Genomic DNA, 21,463 nt, shown 5'->3' on the forward strand with positions numbered 1-21,463 from the left:
GTGTGGATTAGATTAAGTTGCTCTTTAATGCTGAGGATGGGAGTTTATGGTTCACACAGGCAATTTTCTAAAGGGGAATTACTGTAAATCGTTTCTGTGTCAGAAACTTTTCTGTATGTTCCTATGCAGGAAAATACACAATTACTAAGGCTGTCTGCCTCCCAGCACGGAGTTCTTATAGCATATGACCAGCAAAGATCCAAAGGCAAGTCTGTGGGATTGTATTGCAGGGCCAATACAGGTATAGGATCTGTTATCCGGAAACCTGTTATCCAGAAAGCTCAGACTTATGGAAAAGCAGTTTCCCATAGACTGCATGCTATCCAAATATTCCAATTGCTCAGAACTGTGACAAACAAATTAACTGAGGCTTAACACAGGCCCAATATTATCAGTGAGAAATAAAGAGATTTAAATATACTGTAAAGAAAATTCTATGTTCGGGGGTAAAACTTCCCATTTAAAAAACTTGTCCCAAAGCATCACTAATAAGGTATATTTCCCATTTGAATTGAAATAGGGCATTAGCTGTTTATTTGTAGTACAGTAGTAATGGGATCCGTTATCTGGAAAACCGTTATCCAGAAAGCTCAGAATTACGGAAAAGCAGCCTCCCATAGACCCTATTTAATTCAAATATTCTGAATGTTTAAAAACCATTTCCTTTTTCTCTGTGATAATAAAACAGTAGTTTGTACTTGATCCAAAGATATAATTAATCCTTATTGGAGGCAGAACCAGCCTATTGGGCTTATTTAATGTCTACATGATTTTCTAGTAGATTAAGGTATGAAGATCCAAATTACGGAAAGATCCATTATCCGGAAAACCCTGGTCCTGAGCATTTTAACAGGTCCCTTACTTGTAGTATCATATTTTCTATTAAAGAGGCAGTAAATGAATAGCCTACTGTCGGCACGGAACCACCTATGTTTAATGCAACAGCAGGTTTCTTCTATAAGCAAATATGCACATACATCCCAAGTGTCATTATAATATATTTAATTTTTTTGCAGTTTGCACCCAGTATGGGAAATGAGGCCCTCCAAGTCCAAACCTACTTTGAAATCTTCCCAGACCTGTAGCGACAGATACGGCCAGCTGTCTGTATGTCCCCAATATACATATAATTAGCATTTTCCTCTAAAGGTTAATCTCTTTTGATATCTATGAGTAACAGTTTCGGTGTCAGGTTTTTAGCCTCCCAACCCTGCTCTTCTTATTGACAAGTCTGCCCGTGTGAATAGAGAGGTGTGGTGTATGTGTGACTCAACCCCCGGGCACGGGACAGAAAATTCACATTGACAGGGTCAGCCAGTACTTTGCTTTGGCAGGTGCACAGCCAGCCTTAGGCACACTCAGATATTTGTATTAGAGAGGACACTATTCCTAAATAGGTGGTTCAACTTAAAGGTAACTTTTAGGGGGTTATTTACTAAACAACGAATGCAAAAATCCTCAATGATTCGTGATTTTTTTTTTTTTTTATAAAATCGGACTTTTAAAAAATCACGAATTTTTCAGAATTTATTAAACCCCGAGGATGGAAAGGTCAGAATTAGAAAATCCAACATCTCAGACCTGTCGAGGTTACATATAAGTCAGTGGGAAAAGTCCAAATGATTTTTCCATAAGAAATTAGTGTTTTCGGGTGAAAAATCAGGAAAAAATCATGAAAATCTGTTTTTTTTCCCTCAAAGCAAATTTTCGGGAAAATTTAAAGGGATCCTGTCATCAGAAAACATGTTTTTTTCAAAACGCATCAGTTAATAGTGCTAATCCAGTAGACTTCTGCACTGAAATCCATTTCTCAAAAGAACAAACAGATTTTTTTTATATTCAAATTTGAAATCTGACATGGGGCTAGACATTTTGTCAATTTCCCAGCTGCCCCTGGTCATGTGACTTGTGCCTGCACTTTAGGAGAGAAATGCTTTCTGGCAGGCTGCTGTTTTTCCTTCTCAATGTAACTGAATGTGTCTCAGTGGGACATGGGTTTTACTATTGAGTGTTGTTCTTAGATCTACCAGGCAGCTGTTATCTTGTGTTAGGGAGCTGCTATCTGGTTACCTTCCCATTGTTATGTTGTTTCGCTGCTGGGGGGGGGAGGGAGGGGGGTGATATCACTCCAACTTGCAGTACAGCAGTAAAGAGTGACTGAAGTTTATCAGAGCACAAGTCACATGACCAGGGGCAGCTGGGAAATTCACAATATGTCTAGCCCCATGTCACATTTCAAAATTGAATATAAAATAAATCTGTTTGCTCTTTTGAGAAATGGATTTCAGTGCAGAATTCTGCTGGAGCAGCACTATTAACTGATTCATTTTGAAAAAAATTTTTTTCCCCATGACAAATAATAACTCCAAATAATAAAAAATGAAAACCAAATACACATTGTCTCAGAATATCACTCTCGAAAACAAAAGGTTATTTTCAAGGTGAACAACCCCTTTAAGATAACTTTTTAGAATGGCCAATTCTAAGCAACTTTTCAGGTGGTCTTCATTATTTTTTTTATCGTTTTTTTTAAATTATTTGCCTTCTTTATCTGACTCTTTCCAACTTTCCAACTTTCAAATAAGGGTCACTAACCCCATCTATAAAACAAATGCTCGGTAAAGCTACAAATGTATTGTTATTGCTACTTTTTTATTACTTGTGTTTTTATTCAGGCCTCTCCTATTCAGATTCCAGCCTCATATTCAAAGAGTAATTTGACCCTACCAACCAGACTGCTGAAATTGCAAATTGTCTCAGAATGTCACTCTCTACATTGTACTATGGGGCCGATTCACTAACTTCAAGAGAAGGATTCGAAGGTAAAAAACTTTGAATTTCGAAGGTTTTTTTTGGGCTACTTCGACCATCGAATGGGCTACTTCAACCTTCGACTACGACTTCGAATCGAAGGATTCGAACTAAAAATCGTTCGACTATTCGACCATTCGATAGTCGAAGTACTGTCTCTTTTAAAAAAACTTCGACCCCCTAGTTCACCATCTAAAAGCTACCGAAGTCAATGTTAGCCTATGGGGAAGGTCCTCATAGGCTTGCCTAACTTTTTTTGATCGAAGGATATTCCTTCGATCGTAGGATTATAATCCTTCGAATCGTTCAATTCAAAGGATTTTATCGTTCGATCGAAGGAATTATTCTTCGATCGAACTATCTGCGCTAAATCCTTCGACTTCGATATTCGAAGTCGAAGGATTTTAATTCCTAGTTGAATATCGAGGGTTAATTAACCCTCGATATTCGACCCTTAGTAAATCGGCCCCTAAAAGTTAACTCAAAAGTGATCAGACTTCTTTAAGGCAGTGGTTTTCATAATTTTAGGGGTTCAAGTATTCTTTTCTGGATGACTGTTTGCTCAGGGCTGCCCCACACTTCCTATGAAAGTTGCAGGTAAGGAGAGAACTGATGGAATCACCCAAATCTCACCAAAACAAAACCATTATGCCCAGCCTTTCTCTTCATAGCTTTGTATCCCTCATAGGGGGCCAGACCCTTAATTTAAAAATCTCAGCTTTTAGGAGAAGAGATGCAAGTGAAACTTAAAAACAGGGCACTTTATTCCCTCAAGCACAAAATCCAACAAGTTGGGGGGGATGCCGCCTGCTCTTTGGTATAATAGATGGCTCCATCGTGACTCTAGTGTTCCGTAGAATAATGGCCTTTAAATAAAGCTTGATGTGCAGCAGCACCTGTTATTACTTTCTGTTTAATTAAAATCAGATTTATGAGCGGGTTTTATGTATAAGAAAGAGACATCGAACACTGCTTTTATTCCTTTTAATGCCACGCTGGCAAATCGCATGGAAAGTGGCGCGCATTTACTGACAGCTTTCGTGCTGCAGAGATGTGGGTAAGAAGAGAGAAGGGCTGGTTCTAGTGTGGAACTAGGAGGTCAATGGGCTTGGGGCATCTGTTGGGGGGGAAGAAAGTAAATGAAAGGACAATGTTATATAAGGACATATTATATCATGTATAAATTGTTAGGTATTAGTATTGATGGACGTCCAATCTGTAGATATTGTTGAACCCTCCTTTGCTGGGGACACCCCTCTTCTCTGTCTCATATCAGCCATATCCAAATTAACTGGTACATCTGAAACCTGTGACAGACAGTTAGGGGCCGATTCACAAAGGGTCGAATATTGAGGGTTAATTAACCCTCGATATTCGACTGGGAATTAAAATCCTTCGACTTCGAATATCGAAGTCGAAGGATTTTAGAGCAAATAGTGCGATCGAACGATCGAAGGATTATTCCTTCGATCGAACGATAAAATCCTTTGAATCGAACGATTCGAAGGATTTAGATCCAACGATCGAAGGAATATCCTTCGATCAAAAAAACTTAGGAAAGCCTATGGGGACCTTCGCAATATGTTGGCGCTATATAAATACATGTTAATAATAGGCTAACATTGAGTTCGGTAGCTTTTAGATGGCGAACTAGGGGGTCGAAGTTTTTTCTTAAAGATACAGTACTTCGACTATCGAATAGTCGAATGATTTTTAGTTCGAATCATTCGATTCTAAGTCGTAGTCGAAGGTCGTAGTAGCCCATTCGATGGTCGAAGTAGCCCAAAAAACACTTCGAAATTCGAAGTTTTTTTACTTCGAATCCTTCACTCGAAGTTAGTGAATCGGCCCCTTATTTTGTTGAAAGGATACATAACTTTCTAAACTTTATATACAGAAAGATGGGATCCGTTATCCGGAAACCTGTTATTTCCCCGAATTACAGAAAGACCATCTCCCATAGACTCCATTTTATCCAAATAGTCCAAATTTTTTAAAATGATTTTCTTTTTCTCTATAATAATAAAACAGTAGCTTGTACTTGATCCCAACTAAGATATAATTAATCCTTATTGGAAGCAAAACCAGCCTATTGGGTTTATTTAATGTTTTAATGTTTACATTACTTTCTCATAGACTTAAAGGAACAGTAACATCAAAAAAATTAGTGTTTTAAAGTAATAAAAATATAATTTAGTGTTGCCCTACTCTGGTAAAACTGGTGCGTTTGCTTCAGAAACACTACTATTGTTTATATAAATAAGCTGCTGTGTAGCAATGGGGGCAGCCATTCAAAGGAGAAAAGGCTCAGGTTACACAGCAGATAAGCTCTGTAGAACATAATGGTGTTATCTGTTATCCACTATTTAACCTGTGCCATATAGCATTTTTACAATTTCCACCATTGCTACACAGCAGCTTGTTTATATGAACTATAGTAGTGTTTCTGAAGCAAACACGTGCAGTGCAGGGCAACAGTACATTATATTTCATTACTTTAAAGGAGAAGGAAAGCTGCGGAGGTATTTTATTGCCAATAGATTAGCTGCAATAGTGCAAGCTAGAATGCTATATTTATTCTGTAGAATGTTTTACCATACCTGAGTAAATAGCTCTAGAAACTCTGTTTGTTTAGGATAGGAGCTGCAGTATTAATGTGGTGTGACATCACTTCCTGTCTGAGTCTCTCCCTTCTCTGGGCTCAGATTACAGTAGAGAAGGGAGGGGGTGGGGGAAGAGGAGCAAACTGAGCATGCTCTTGCCCAGGGCAATGAGGTTTAAGGTGAAGGCAGGAAGTCTGATACAGAAGCCCATGAGTACACAATAGAAGGAAAGAAATGCAGTGTTTCTTTTGACAGGGGACTCAGAGCAGCGCTACTTTTGGGGTTTACTGGTATATTTAGATGGACCTTTCTGATAAGGCTTACTTAGTTTTTACCTTTCCTTCTCCTTTAAAACACTTTCATTTTTTGGTGTTACTGTCCCTTTAAAGTGTAAAGATCCAAATTACGGAAACATCCTTTGTCCGGAAAACCCCAGTAACAGGTCCCATACCTGTATACCATTTTGTTACATTCCTCAATTAATTTTCTCTTTCCCAAGCCCCTTTATTTTTAAATAAAAGGATGTGCTATTCTTCCCACTCCACTAACTCATATTATTACACCTCTCTAGGCTGCAGTGCCATGTAAACAACAGAAACCCTGATACTAACAGGGTAATTTAAAAATCCATAGCAACCAATCAGTTTTCAATCTCCTGACCAGTAAATAGTTCCTGCTGATTGTATTGGCTATTATGGGTTTCTAGACCAGTAGCAAGCTTGTTTATTGCATTAAGCCCCCTGTGATTTGTCTCTGCCCTGTAATGCTTGCAGTCAAAAATGTGAGGATTGAGTTTAAAGGGGAACTTAGGCTTCCAGATCAACATTTGATAAAGAGGCCACATAACACAGAAACCCCTAATATATCCATCACAATTACCTGTTTCTTCAAAAAGTATGAATAAATGCCATTTTCTATGCTGAAATCCAGCTGTATAACAGTTCTTCTCTTTCTGCATCATTTGAAATCCTGGCAGGGAAGGAGGGACTAAACACTGATGTTACAAATTGTAACAACTTCTCAACAACTTACAGACAGCATGCAGGAACTACATAACCCACAATGCATTGCACTGTGATGTTCCGTTCCTTATAAAAATCACATGTGCAGGGAATTGTGGGGTTTGGAGGATGCAGGCTGAGGACAGATGGCTGTTGATACAAAGTAACAGTAGTCAGCCAGCTCAGCAAAGTAGTCAGACAGATCAGCAGGAGAGCAGGGGGCTAGGCTTAGGGAACTTTTACAAACCATTAAAAATCATGAAAAGTCTGCATATTTTTTAATTGATGTATGCTTGAAATTATGTTTACTTTTCAAAAAGCTTAAATTATGTTTGTGTGGAGTTCCCATTTAAGTTGCTGTGGCTACAAGCCAAGTTGCACAGGACATATTGTGTAATTTGGGTTGTTTCAGTAAAGAGCAGGTTCACCCCTTCAATAGGTGTCAGGCCCAGACATGTTGGTATCAATATCCCCACCATCGCCCAGTTTCCTTGTTTTCACTCCTCCCTCATCCTCCCATGTACAGAGTAGCAGGACCTGTTTATAAAGCTATATGGCATTTAATTTGGGAGTAAAACCTGCCACAGCCCATTCCAAAGAGGCATTGCCAGAATACACAGCACCATGAAGCTTCTTCTCCTGTGTAACACAACCAGTGCCCTCCTATCTGTAGGTATGTATCAAGGCACGGCCACGGGGGTGTTCAAAAACAAATCAATTCAATTTAGAAGCCCAGCTACTATTACAAATGGAAGAGGCTTCACAACTTGGTCAAGTTGTTATTATGGGTGACTTCAGTTATCCAGACATTGACTGGAGTCATTAGGTCAGTAAAAGCTAGTAGGTTTGTAAATATGCTAAATTTCAAGGAGTTCAGGAACCTGCAAGGAAATCTGGTAATAAGTAATAATACTGAATTCATCTCTAGCATTTGAGTGATTGAGCAGTTAGAGATTAGTGATCATAACACAACTCTATAAGGGGGTAAAAAAATTAAGCAAGAAGAAGTGGGACCCTTAAAATCAGAGGGGGGTCAGTTGGTTGATGAAACCAGGGAGAAAGCAGAGATTCTAAACTGTTATTTTTCGCCTGTTACCACAACTGAGGAACCAGTTAATGAAGGTTTCCTTTTCAATCAAATTCTAATATAACTTTTGATGCATGGTTTACTCAATAAAGATTTGTACATTTAAAGGTAAACAAAGGTCCAGGACTTGAGGGTATTCACCTCATGATACTAAACAAGCTTAGCTCTATGATTGCCAAACCTCTTAATCTTACAGGATTCTTTTAGATCTGGTATGGTTTAGAGAGTCTGGTGAATTGCTAATGCAGTGCCACTTTTTAAAAAGGGATCCTGTTCTCAGCCTGAACACTATAGGCTGGTTAGTCTGACATTAGTGGTAGAAAAGCTTTTGGAACATTTAATAAGGGATACAATACTTGAATAGACTGAAAATCACAATACTATGAGTTTGTGCCAGCATGGTTTTATGCATAACAGATCTTGCCAGAATAATTTTATTATCTTCTATGTAAAGGTGAACAGGAACCTAGACATTGGGTAGCAGTGAATGTGATTGACTTTGCTGAAGCATTTGATACAGTACCACACAAAAGGTTAGATATTGGCCTGTAACATAATATTTGAACTTGGATAGAGAAGTGGCTGAAGGATAGATTACAAAGAGTGGTGGTAAATGGAACATTTTCTGATTTGACCAGTGTAGTACTTTAACACTTTAACTCTTTGATTTATAATTTGTCTATTTATGGCCTTGAGGTGGTTATTAAATCTTAGTCTTTGCTGATGATACTAAACTGTGCAAAACTATAGGTTACATGCAGCATGCTGCTGAGAAATTGGACTAAATTGGAGAACTGGGCAGTAAATCTACAGTTCGTATATGTATTGTTATATATAGTTTATATGTGTGAGTTTATAGATAAGTCTGTATATATATGTGTATGTATATATGCACTGGGGTTCATTTGGAAGGGTTGAACTTGATAGACGTTGGTCTTTGGTTCAACTATGTAACTATGTAAATATATAAGACCAGCTTGTAGTATCCACAGCTATATGTACGTATATTTTTTTACTTGAACTTAAGTGTGCTGTTCATAGTTCCAAGCTTTACTCATAACAAGTTACAGATATAAGAAAACATTGGTCTATAACAATCCAGCCATAGAATATCCTACATTATCAGCAAATAAGCTTTCCCTTAAGCTAAGTAAACTTTAAGCTGGGCTTTTGGGTGTATCTCCCCATATTTCATCCTAAACAGTCTTCAGGATGAGCCACCAATCTTTGTCTCATGGTCACAGTTTGGGAACCCTGGCATATGTTGTGGGCATTAGAGTCAGCAGGTCAAGGTAAAAACTCAGACAATGGTAGAGTTGGATACAAATGAGGAGCTTCTTGATTGACTTCTGTTAACTGGATTGTAGGATCACATTCTGTTAGTAAGGCACAATGCCAAATGAGTGTGTAGGTAGGGTGCCTGGTGTATTGGCTGAGTGGAATAGGTGTTCATGTTAATTAAGAAGAATTAAAGGTCTTAAACTTGCCTAATTGCTAAGTTGTCTGATCTTTTTCTTTCGAAATCAAAATGAAAAAAAAATGCAAAAAAGTCCCAAACCAAGTGTATTTCCCAGTTCAGTAACGTGTAGGTTCTCTCCAAGCTCCGAAGTCAAATAAAGTTCCAAACAGTGTTACCGATCGTACCTCAAAAGGAAACGGGGAAACAAGAAAATATAGTGTAGCGTTCTTTTTAAACAGATTCACGCTTCTGTGCACAAACAAACACACATTATCAGTGCTGTAATTTTTAATTTGCCAGTGAATACATTTCAAACATACTTTTAAACCATCAACTAAGTGCACTGTGTTTATGAAAGGGAAAATTGAATGAAAAGGAGATACCCACACGCCAGCTGAATATACTCACAAATGTTTAATTGGAATTTTGGTTGTAAATTTGTAGTTAATCCCAAGATTCCTCAATGTTCCATTTTAAAATGAGTTTTAAAACCAAAACCTGAGAGTAGCTGAGATGTCCTCACTGCGCATGTCCATATAGCTTCCGCTTTCGTCACTGCTGACGCGTTTTGCCAAATGGGCTTCTTCCTTGAGCTTCTTCCTGCGCTCAAGGAAGAAGCCCATTCAGCGAAAATTGTCAGCGGTGACAAAGCAGGGCCTGGCCCACTTTGTCCCGCTGACGCGTTTTGCCAAATGGGCTTCTTCCTTGAGCTTCTTCCTGCGCTCAAGGAAGAAGCCCATTCGGCGAAACGTGTCAGCAGTGACACAAAGGGCCTGGCGCGCTTTGTCCCGCTGACGCGTTTTGCCAAATGGGCTTCTTCCTTGAGCTTCTTCGTGCGCTCAAGGAAGAAGCCCATTCGGCGAAACGTGTCAGTGGTGACACAAAGGGCCTGGTCCGCTTGTAATGAAGTTCCGAGTGCCGGTAATTTTCTTTCCTACCCAAATAAAAGTATGTTTGAAATGTATTCACTTGCATGTTAAACCTTGGATGAATATTACAGCACTGATAATTTGTGTTTGTTTGTGAATCTGTTTATAAAGAACGCTACACTATATATATTTTCTTGTTTCCCCATTTCCTTTTGATCTCGTTTCGAGCCCCCAGATACTTTGAGTAACTGTAAAGCAATTTTACCCTGTCTCTATCATTACAGTTTTCTGCCTAAATTGCTACCAATACAACGGGCCTGCCGATCACGCTCTGAACAAGCAGAAACGTACAGAATGCAAGAACAGTCAGCACTACTGTAGTTCCACTCTCATTACACTTAGCGGTGAGTACTTACAACTACTTACACTACTCAGTTCTACCATGGGGATGTGAACTGTTCAATGTTCATTACTAAAAGTTATGGAATGGCCTAAACAAAGGATGTTATGCCAACTGCTGGATCTCAGAACCAGCAAACTGCTCCTTGGGGGACAATTGGCTTTAAAGAGGAACTATTGCGAACATGAAAATGTAATATAAGCTTCATTATACTAAAACATCCTAAATATGATCAATTAAAAATTCTGTACCATTTTTAAATAATCAAGTTACACTATCACCTCCCAGTTGGTGTCCCTCTTCATTCTATCTTCATGCAGGAGCTGGAGTCAGATTTTTATTGAGAGATGTAATCTATCTTTTGGGGGAGGGTCCTTTTCATAGCAGATTCAGGCACAAATCCTGCATATGGAGAGACAGGATTTCTGCCGGAGTTTGAAAGAGTAAAAGGAGTGGACAGTATAAAAGACTTAATGGGATACTATCACAAAAATGAAAATTTAAAATAAGCTTTATCATACTAAAATTAGAAATGTTCTAAATATATAAAAAGTCTGACCTGTTTCTGGAATAATCAAGTTAATCTTCATTTTCGACATTTAAGCATCTCCCTGCACGATTTGGTTGGATTAGGTCCAATGCAGCCTTTAAGGGGCTCCTGTTGCCTAAAAGTTGTAACTGTTTTAAAACCACTGGACATCCTGTCTCTCTAAATGCAGAATGTGTGCAAAAGTCAGTTATTTTGTTAGATTTTGTTTGTGCTGGAGTCGGTTCTTTGAGTTAGCTCTAACACCTCTCCTAGAAAAGAGAGTCCTAAAAGATATATTGGATCTAACTGTCAATGAAAATCTGACACCCAACTCCAACAAGAAGGCTAATAAGAAACAGTTGCTAAGAGTAAGGATGCAAAGACAAACTTGATTATTTCAGTAACGGTACAGAATTTCTAATTGATTTTATTTAGAAAGTTTCTCATTTCAGTATGACGAAGCTTATATTGCATTTTCATTTTCATGACAGTCCCCCTTTAAGTATCTTCCTTCCTCTCACAAAGCAGCAGTTCTGATCTACTTTATGGCAGAGATTCTACCCACCATTATTATAGAGCATTCAGACCATAGTGTTTCTCTCTGAAGCCCCATTTTAACATCAGTGCAAGAATTTAAATCCTTAGCAAAAGAAATTAACAGAGATTATAACACTTAGCAAGGCAAGGTAACAAAACCACTGCACTTTTGGTTTGGTTCTTATCAAATATCTAATGAAGATGCCTGTGTATATCACATTACCTGCATACTGTACTCGCTTGAGAAGGGTAACACTTTGATCTGGTGCTGCAGGATTCCTGTACGTGAAGGTTCTGGTGAAGGGCTGCACTGATGATAAGGCAGGTGCCTGCAATAAAACTGAGACGGGCCGTACCAAGGACCTTGAGACCCAGCGGCGGAAACTTTGCTGTGACACAGAGCTGTGCAACAAGGAACTGGAACCAGGTCAGCTCTGTTTTCATTATTAGCACTGCACAAAAGCAATGAGTTGGACTCCTTCTTACAGATACCAGAACTGGAGGGATGGTATAGAGCAGTGATCCCCAACAAGTAGCTCGTGAGTAACATGTTGCTCTCCAAACCCTTGGACGTTGCTCCCAGTGGCCTCAAAGCAGGTGCTTCGAATTCCAGGCTTGGAGGCAAGTTTTGGTTGTATAAAAACCAGGTGCACTGCCAAACAGAGCCTCAATGTAGGTTGACAATCCACATAGGGGCTACTAAAGGACCAATCAAATCACTTATTTGGCACCCAGGAACATTTTTCATGCTAGTGTTGCTCCCCAACTCATTTTACTTCTGAATGTTGCTCACGGGTTCTAAAGGTTTGGTATCCCTGGTATAGAGAATAGTTTTTCAGACCTATACATGTAGTAAACTGATCACAACTAATTGGTTTTCGTTGCTATTGGTAACTGCAGCTTAGCAACTACATTATGTACGTTGATCAGCCCTGTACTGTGTATTCCCTGATGTGCATTACTGACCCACACAACAAGTTACTAATTAATTATGAAACAAAACACATAGCTTTAGGTCATTCAGTTTGTGTTGTGTTTAAAGCTATTCTGTACAGCTGAAAATTAAACACCTGTTTTGCATGCAGTCTTTCTTCTCTGTGTTCTTCAAAGTGGGGCAGGGCTTTCTCTTGTGCACTGCTTGTAAGCCCGACTGAGCTCTGAGCAGGAACATTGCTCTGAGCTGAGCCTTTCAGAGCTGAACCCTGCCTACAATCAATCCACAAGAATAAATCCTTCCCTATCTCAGCCTGACAGTCGGGAGAACACAAAGAAGACAAATGCATACAGACACAAACATATCTATTTTGCTCCCTTGCAGTAATTTGGATGAGTTTTCAGGGCTCAGGGGTCTTACATCTGTGGACAGCCCTCTTCCATGTTCCTTCCATTATCCAGCGTAACCCTAACTCTAACCCTTAGGGGCAAATTCACTAAGATCTGTAGTTGCGCCAGCGTCCACTTTGCCGCATTTCCCTAGGCGAATTTTCGTCAGCGCTACGCAAATTCACTAAAATCCGAAGTTGCACTCAGGGGAAACTAAAGGTTGCGAAGTTGCACTAGCATTAATTCGCCAGGCAATACGAAGTTATGCTAGCGATGCTTAATTTGCATACGGCGCCAAATTGAATTTACAATGGAAGTATACGTAGCAGCACTACACAAGCCTGGGAAACCTTCAAAACATCAAATAAAATGTTTATTTTGCCCTACACATGTGCCCACTGTATAGTTAAGGTGCCATGAGTTAGGAAATGTAGGGGGGAAGGAGGGTAGCCCCAAACAAAAATTCGATCTTTTTCAGCCGATCACCCATAAAAAAAGAAAAAACACCAGTGTTTTTTGGGACTTTGAAAAAATTTCAGCTTTTTTTGAAGCAATCCCTATCTACTCTATTGCACTTCGCCTGGTCTGAGGTGGCGAAGGAAGTCTCGTGTAAAAGGCAGCGTTCAGAAAAATGCGCGCGTCAGTGAATTTGCGTAGTTACGTCCATTGTGCAAATTCGCCAGGCTTTAGGGTGTGAAGTAAAACTCGAGAATTTACACCAGTGTCCGTAAATGCACTACGCTAGCGAATTAACGCTACCGTTAGGCTCTTCGTCCTTTAGTGAATTTGTCCCTTAGTCTGACCCTAAGATTATGGTTTTAGGGATAGGGGTGGAGGAATGAGCATGGAGAAGAGCTGATGACAGAGGTTACGCTCCTGAACCCTGACAATTGATCCAAGTTAAAGGGAGGGAGCAGATGGAGTTGAAGTAACTGGCAAACAGAGTCACACAGGGAAAGGTGTGCTGAATTCATTGTGCGCCAGATGCATCAACAGAGAGTGTACCTGTTTGCAGTAGCCATTGGTCTTTTCTTGGGTTAAAGACAACATAAAACATATTTTTATCTAGAAATCCCTTTTTGAGGAATCTGTGTAACCTCACCCTTTTGCATTTTAAATTTTTTGATTTGCCCCTCAGCAAAGCACAATGTTCCCCTTGTCTTCCGGTCACTTACCATAAAGCAATTTTCTGCCGTAGATTTAGGGGCAGATGCACAGAAGTGGGGTACCGAATGCCTGGCGTGTAATGGATCTCCCACGGAATGCGGTGGAGGTGGCCTGCCAAGCCTGCGATGTGAAACGTCCAAATCGAATTGCATCCAAGTCTCAATAGCTACAGCAGTGGAGAAAGGTAGGTGCCGCCCAGCCAATCAGATCTCTCTTAATAAATATAGAGGGCAGTTAGGCTAGAGTAAGTCTGTTTAATCCTCCAGGCTGAGTGCTTTTAACTTTTAGTATGTTAGTATGCCTAGCAACTTTGCAATTGGTCTTCACTGTTTAATTTTTATAGTTTTCAAATCATTTCCCTTCCTCTACTACATATTTGCAGCTTTTGAATGGGGGACATAATAAACGATTACTTTGTTATAATTTTATTATGTTATTTTTAGCCATTCTCTTTCCATTCAGTCCTTCTCCCATTCATGATCCAGTCTCTCATTCAAACCCCTACCTGGTTGCTAAGGTATATGAGACCCTAGCAACCAGATATGACTCAAAATTACCCCTTTTTTCCCAAATTACTCAATTTTTAAAGCCTTTTTTCCCAAATCACTCAATTTTTATAAAAAAAATCCTGAAAACCCTGAAAAGGTCGGATTTTCGGTCTAAACCCACCGAAGACCATGATACATTCAATTTGGGATAGGTGCCTCTCCCATTGACTTATACAGGACCTCTGTCGGCTTTTTGCAGCATCAGTTTATAATAAATCTCGATTTTTTTTTCCTCGCTCTGACCGACCAGACCAGAAAAAATTGAGGTTTAATAAATAACCCCCTAAAAGTCAATTGCGGATATTCTTATGTATTAAAGAGTTAGTCATTTTGACTTTATTGTTTACTCGTTTTAATGGGGTGGTTCACATTTAAGTTAACTTTTAGTATGTTATAAAATGGATAATTCTAAGCAACTTTTTAACTGGCCTTCATTTTGTTTTTTTAATTATTTGCCCTCTTCTTATGACTCTTTCCAGCTTTCAAATGGGGGTCACTGACCCCATCTAAAAAAAACAAATGCTCTGTAAGGTTACAAATGTATTGTTATTGCTACTTTTTATTACTCATTTTCTATTCAGGCCTCTCCTATTCATATTCCAGTCTCTTATTCAAATCAGTGCATGGTTGCTAGAGTAATCTGGCCCTAGCAACCAGATGACATTACAAACTGGAGAGCTGCCGAATTAAAAGCTAAATAACTCAAAAACCACCAATTATAAAAAATTATATCATACTAATAGGTGAAGAACCCATTTAAATTTACACAGATGCCATTGGGGAAAGTAAAGCTTGCTGCTTGCTGTAACTGCTCGTACACCCATGTGATGCTTTCCTGTGATCTTATTTAATTGCTTTTCACAGAAACCCATAAAGTCATGATAAAGAGCTGCAGCAACAGCTCCACCTGCCCTGGGACGGCTGCATTTAGCAACGGGCACAACCCAGTCACCTATGCGTCCCACCACGAGTGCTGCAACGGCACACACTGCAACAATGGCCACTTCACAGGTAACGGCTCAACTTTAAGGGTTAAACATTTATAGTAACGCTGGCCTTTTTTTAAGTGTATATATTGTAAACTATAGCTATGGGTGCCACACTCAGTATAGCAATATACACGTATAGGATCTGTTTTCCGGTACCCCACTAACCACGAAAGCTCAGAGTTATGCAAACACCCTCTCCATTAGACTCCATTTTAAAGGGGAACTATCGCGAAAATGAAAATTTAATATAAGCTTCCTCATACTGAAGTAAGAAACTTTAAATTGTTTCTGAAATAAATAATTTTATCTTCACTATCGCTCTCTCAGCATCTGTTTCTCTTCATTCTGTCTTCATGCAGCAGTTGGGTGTCAGATATTCATTGACAGTTAGATCCAATATGTCTTATAGGGGGGCTCCTTTCCTAGCAGATGTATTAGAGCTCACTCAAATAACTGATTCCAGTACAAACAAAATCTAACAAAATAACTGCAGTTTGCACAAATTCTGCATGTAGAGAGACATGACAAATAAAAACTGAGTAAATAGCTGACTGTAGCTGAATGTAATGTATAAAAGCTGGATGTGTAACATAACAGAACAGAACACTACTTCCTGCTTTTCAGCTCTCTAACTCTGAGTTAGTTGGCGACTTGAAGGGGGGCCACATGGGACATAACTGTTCAGTGAGTTTGCAATTGATCCTCAGTATTCAGCTCAGATTCAAAAGCAACAGTTATGACCCATGTGGTCCCCCCTCTAGTCATTGATTGGTTACTGCCTGGTAACCAATCAGTGGAAACCAAGAGAGCTGAAAAGCAGGAAGTAGTGTTCTGGCTATCGTGTTAGACATCCAGTCACTCCAGCCTTTATACATTATATTTTTGGCTAATTGACTATATTAGATACATTTTTTTATTTTGCACAGTCTATCTATTTACACAGTTTTCATTTTTACCCTGAACAATTCCTTTAAGATATGGTGATTCAAATTATGGAAAGATCCCTTATACAGAAAACCCCAGGTCCTGAGCATTCTGGATAACGGCTCCCATACCTGTACTTTACATCTAACAGACTGAGTATAATCAAAAAGGTGTGACCGTGTGAGGGCTCTAAATTGCACCATAATTCCAATGTTCAATTGGGATTCCAGTAGTAATAAGAATAAAAAGTTACTTTTTAATATTAAGAAGGTAAAAACAAAGTATTAAAAACAACACAGAGGTTTACAATGAAAGTACATGGCAACCTGGAGGTAGGAGTATAAACTTGGGACGTTCTTAGGCCGATTGTGCAATCAGGGGTTTAAATTACAAAAGTAACCCCAATATAAATCATCATTGAGTCACCCAGGGGCGCTCCACCAATGAGGCGAGTTGAGACACTCGCCTCAGGCGGCAGCGCCCCCCTGGTTACCAGGGGCGGCAAAAATGCCGCTCCTGGTAACTAAGAGCCGAATTTCCGGTTTTCAACCCGGAAATTCGGCTCTTCTAGTGCAGAGAGCGCAATTGCGCTCTCTGCACTAGCGTCGTGCAGCGCCCCGACCCCCTCCTGCGCAGAAAATGTGAGCGCCGGGAGGAGGGGTCGGGGCGGCAACGAAAGGCCGCCTCAGGCGGCATAAAGGCGCGGATCGGCGCTGGAGTCACCCCACATGAATATTAAAGGAGAGTTTATTAAAGTAAGTAAAAACTCGGCTAGGCGAGCAAGACAGACCCTTATTAAGGTCACAGCTATGCACCAACAAATTCTTCTATAAAAAGCTGAGAGTTCCAGTAGCAACTTGTTGGTAGTGATGGGCGAATAAATTCGCCAGGCATGAATTCATGGCGAATTCCCACGTTTCGCCACCGACGAATAAATTTGCGAATCTCTTGCAAAAAATTCGCCGGTGAAAATTCGCCTCTGGCAATTGCCGATTTTCGCAATTTCATGAAAACGTTAGAAATGCTCGATTTTTTCGTGAAAAGGTTCGAATTGCTCGATTTTGCGTGAAAACTACAGAATTTCGCTAATATTTTGGAAAAACTTTTGAATTTCCCTAATTTTTCGTGAACTTTCCGTTCCCACAAATTTTTCGCCATTTTGCGAATTTTGCGGGAAATTAGTGAATTTTTTGGCGAAGCAAAACGGGAGAGATTCGCCCATCACTACTTGTTGGTGCATAGCTGTGACCATTATATGGTTCTGTCCTGCTCACAGAATACTTTACTGGTTAGAGACTGAGTGACTGAGACTGAGGCTATTTTACAGGTGACATGAGCCATTATACTGTAGAAGAAGATCATTTCAAATTCACCCCTGAAAAGTCAAAACCATTTACTAAGATTGCAAAGATTTGGGCAATTTAACAAAGCTCTATAGAAAGGTCACCCCAATCACCCTAGAAATTGCACAACTATTGTTTTGCAGATGGTGACACTGAGAGAGAGCAGAACAGAAAGATTGTTGACACTACCCTTGATAAAAAGACCCCAAAGTGTAGCACATGTTAAATGCATCATCCACAAAGTGACACAGGCAATTTACTAAGCTGGCGACACACACGGGCATTTAACCATGTGTATTCCTTCCTCCCAGACACAGAGCCAGGCTCAGAGAATGGGCTGGAGTGTTATGTCCAGTCATCACATCAAACTGTCGGCAAGATGGTCTGTAGGGGCGAGATGACCCGATGTGCAGATCTTATAGGTAAGTGATCAGCCCAAACTGGCAGATCTGTGGGTTCTGGCAAATGCCAGAGGGGCTGCTGTAGAAAGTGACTATTTAGAGGGCTGGTGGGGGCTGTTTGGCCCTCTCTGTATATTTGGAATGCCAGGGCCTATTTTTAAATCCCAGTCCAGAACTGTAAGTGATTGATACAAAGACTTGTGCTTTTATTTGTTCTGCCACCAACAGAGCCTGCTCACACCACCACCCCCCCTCGCACCACTGTCCGGTTTTGACCCGTACAGCCCAGTTTTTGGGAGGACTGTCTGGGTCAAAGCTGCCTGCCTGGTTTTCCTAAATTGGAAAACCAGGCAGGATTCCCTAATATTGACTCAGTGATCGGCCAATTGCCAATCGCCATGTCATAGTTCTGCCAGCTGCCCTACCCATACGTCGCCACCCCGCCCACAACATCATCGCCCCGCCCACATGATGTCATTTCCCTGCCCGGAGTTCCAAGGGGGGAAAGTTGGCAACCCTACTCACACTTGAGTCCCCCATACTTGCACCCCCCAAACTTCCTACCCCCTCTCACCTACCTTCTTCTAGTGGGCAACATGCCGCCCCACGATTTTTGGTGCCCTAGGCCAGAGCCTTTGTGGCTTGCCCACACATCCAGCCTGGCCACCAGGGCATTCCCCTCATTAAGGGGGAACAACCCTGCCCACCGTTAAAGGTACAGTTGTACCAGAAAATGAAAAAGGAAATGATTACTTATCTGGAATGCTTGATACTTAAAATGTCACTTTATAAAGTGGTCTGATGGGGACATGTTATTATATACTTGAGCTAAGGTTCCAGTAAATGCAATGGACTGGGTGGGACTTTGTTTGGACGACAGCGAAAATACAGCAGAGTAAACCCATCGCAAAGAAAAGTGGGAACTTTTTGGGGTTACTGGTCTTTTAAAGGAACAGTAACACCAAAAAATTAAAAGTGTTCTAAAGGAATGACAATATTATGTAGTGTTGCCCTGCACTGGTAAAACTGGTGCGTTTACTATAGAAACACTACTATAGTTTATATAAATAAATTGCTGTGTAGCCATGGGGGCAGCCATTCAAGCACAGGATACACAGTAGATAACAGATAAGTACTACTATAGTTTATATAAACAAGCTGCTGTGTAGCCATGGGGGCAGCCATTCATGCACAGGATACACAGTAGATAACAGATAAGTACTACTATAGTTTATATAAACAAGCTGCCGTGTAGCCATGGGGGCAGCCATTCAAGCACAGGATACACAGCAGATAAACCTCTGTAGTATACAATGGGATTCTTATGAACTTATCTGTTATCTACTGTGTATCCTGTGCTTGAATGGCTGCCCCCATGGCTACACAGCAGCTTGTTTATATAAACTATAGTAGTACTTATCTGTTATCTACTGTGTATCCTGTGCTTGAATGGCTGCCCCCATGGCTACACTGCAGCTTCTTTATATAAACTATAGTAGTGTTTCTGAAGCAAACAGTTTTACCAGTGCAGGGCAACACTACATTACATTACTTTAAACACTTTCATTTTTTGTTGTTATTGCTCCTTTAAGGGAACAGTTCTAGACTCCTCCACCATTTCAAGGGTTTGCATGGCATTGCCCTGGTAGGTAGGTATTAGTAACCCCACCAGATTTATTCCATCTGAATTCCTTATGACCATGTGCATTGGGTTATTGTTGTTGTTCCGTGTGCCCTCCATCCCTCATATCTGACATTGTCCACTCTTTTTCCCCCAGGCCCCTCTCCAGACAACATTCTGATGAGCGGATGTGCCACCCAGGCCTTCTGCCAGGGCCTCTACCCACATTTCCTTTTACCAGGATGGACAAGTACAGTGTGCTGCTCGGAGACACTGTGTAACCATGGCAACACCACAGGCCCACCAACTAGAGCCGCAAGACCCTGAGTAAAGAAGGAGGAGAATGGAAACATGAAAAGTATCTTATGTAATGGACAGATGTGCTTTTGGATCACAGTGTCGGACTTCTCCTAGGCTGCCTGCCCATGTTCCAGAACGTCCCATATATACAGGGAAACAAATATATATATATATATATATATATATATATATATATATATATATATATATATAGTGAATAAAGTACCCCCTTTTTTAAAATACAAGGATATTATAAGTTACCGAGGAGTTTCATGACCATATAAAAACACGAGACCAAAGGCCGAGTGTTTTTATACAGGTCATGGAACTCCGAGGTAACTTCTAATATCCTCATATTTTGAAACTGGGGGTACTTTATTTATTATAATACACAAGTTTCAGTGAGTCATGTGACAGAAATGACATCAGAACTCACCGTTTATAACTGATGACATCAGAACTCACCGTTTATAAGGATATAATTTACAAGATATTCATGGCTTTTGTGTATTAGTATATATATAAGCCCATGAATTGCTCCAAAATGAATGATCACGTGAATGAAGATTTTGCTTTCTTAAAGGGGTGGTTCACCTTTCAGTTCACCTTTCAGTTAACTTTTAGTATGTTATAAAACAAAAAAGCAACTTTTCAATTGGTCTTCATTTTTTATGTGCTATAGTTTTTGAATTATTTGCCTTCTTCTTCTGAATTAAAAAAAAACAAATGTTCTGTAAAGCTACACATGTATTGTAATTGCTACTTGTATTACTCATCTTTCTATTCAGGCCTCTCCTGCTCATATTCCAGTCTCTTATTTAAATCAATGCATGGTTGCTAGGGTCATTTGGACCTCAGCAACTAGACTGCAAACTGGAGAGCTGCTGAATAAAAAGCTAAATTATAGGCCAGTAAGTTTGACATCTGTGGTGGGCAAATTATTTGAAGGCTTGTTAAGGGATCACATTCAAAATGTTGTCCTAGCCAATGGCATTATGAGCAGCAATCAGCATGGCTTTATGAAGAATAGGTCATGTCAGACGAATTTGATTGCTTTTTATGATGAGGTAAGTAAGATGCTGGACAGTGGGGGGCAGTATATGTGATCTATTTGGATTTTGCCAAAGCGTTTGATACTGTGCCCCACAAACGACTGCTTTCTAAATTAAGGTCTGTTGGGCTTGATGAAGTCGTTTGCACATGGATAGGAAACTGGCTACAGGATCGGGTACAGAGGGTGGTTGTTAATGGGACATTCTCTACTTGGAGTAAGGTTCTTAGTGGGGTCCCTCAGGGCTCAGTATTGGGGCCACTTTTATTTAACTTGTTCATTAAGGGGAGGGTATTGTAAGTAATGTATCAGTGTTTGCAGATGACACAAAACTATCAGCCCAATTAATTCCATCCAGGATGTGGCACTTGCAACATTATCTTGACAAACTGGCAATCTGGGCAGCTAAGTGGCAAATGAGATTCAATGTTGATAAATGTAAAGTCATGCACCTGGGATGTAAAAATATCCACTTATACCCTTAATGGGACTGCACTAGG

General features: G+C 40.1%; 1 protein-coding gene across 2 annotated transcripts; it reads left to right on the plus strand.

The window, feature by feature from the left end:
* Window positions 1–6,926: 6,926 nt before the first annotated feature.
* LOC108696801 (urokinase plasminogen activator surface receptor) lies at window positions 6,927–20,137 on the plus strand. 2 transcript variants are annotated; one of them, XM_018226448.2, is made up of 7 exons: window positions 6,930–7,088; window positions 10,115–10,234; window positions 11,571–11,723; window positions 13,818–13,970; window positions 15,199–15,345; window positions 17,902–18,012; window positions 19,770–20,136. In XM_018226448.2, the coding sequence occupies exons 1-7, from the start codon at window positions 7,040–7,042 to the stop codon at window positions 19,937–19,939; spliced, it is 903 nt and encodes a 300-aa protein (XP_018081937.1). In that variant the 5' UTR covers window positions 6,930–7,039; the 3' UTR covers window positions 19,940–20,136. The 2 variants fall into 2 exon arrangements, with proteins under 2 accessions (XP_018081938.1, XP_018081937.1); XM_018226449.2 differs by lacking the exon at window positions 17,902–18,012 and having other exon boundaries at window positions 6,927–7,088; window positions 19,770–20,137.
* Window positions 20,138–21,463: the final 1,326 nt, after the last annotated feature.

This window comes from Xenopus laevis, chromosome 7L (genome assembly GCF_017654675.1).
Source record: "Xenopus laevis strain J_2021 chromosome 7L, Xenopus_laevis_v10.1, whole genome shotgun sequence".
Taxonomy (NCBI): domain Eukaryota; kingdom Metazoa; phylum Chordata; class Amphibia; order Anura; family Pipidae; genus Xenopus; species Xenopus laevis.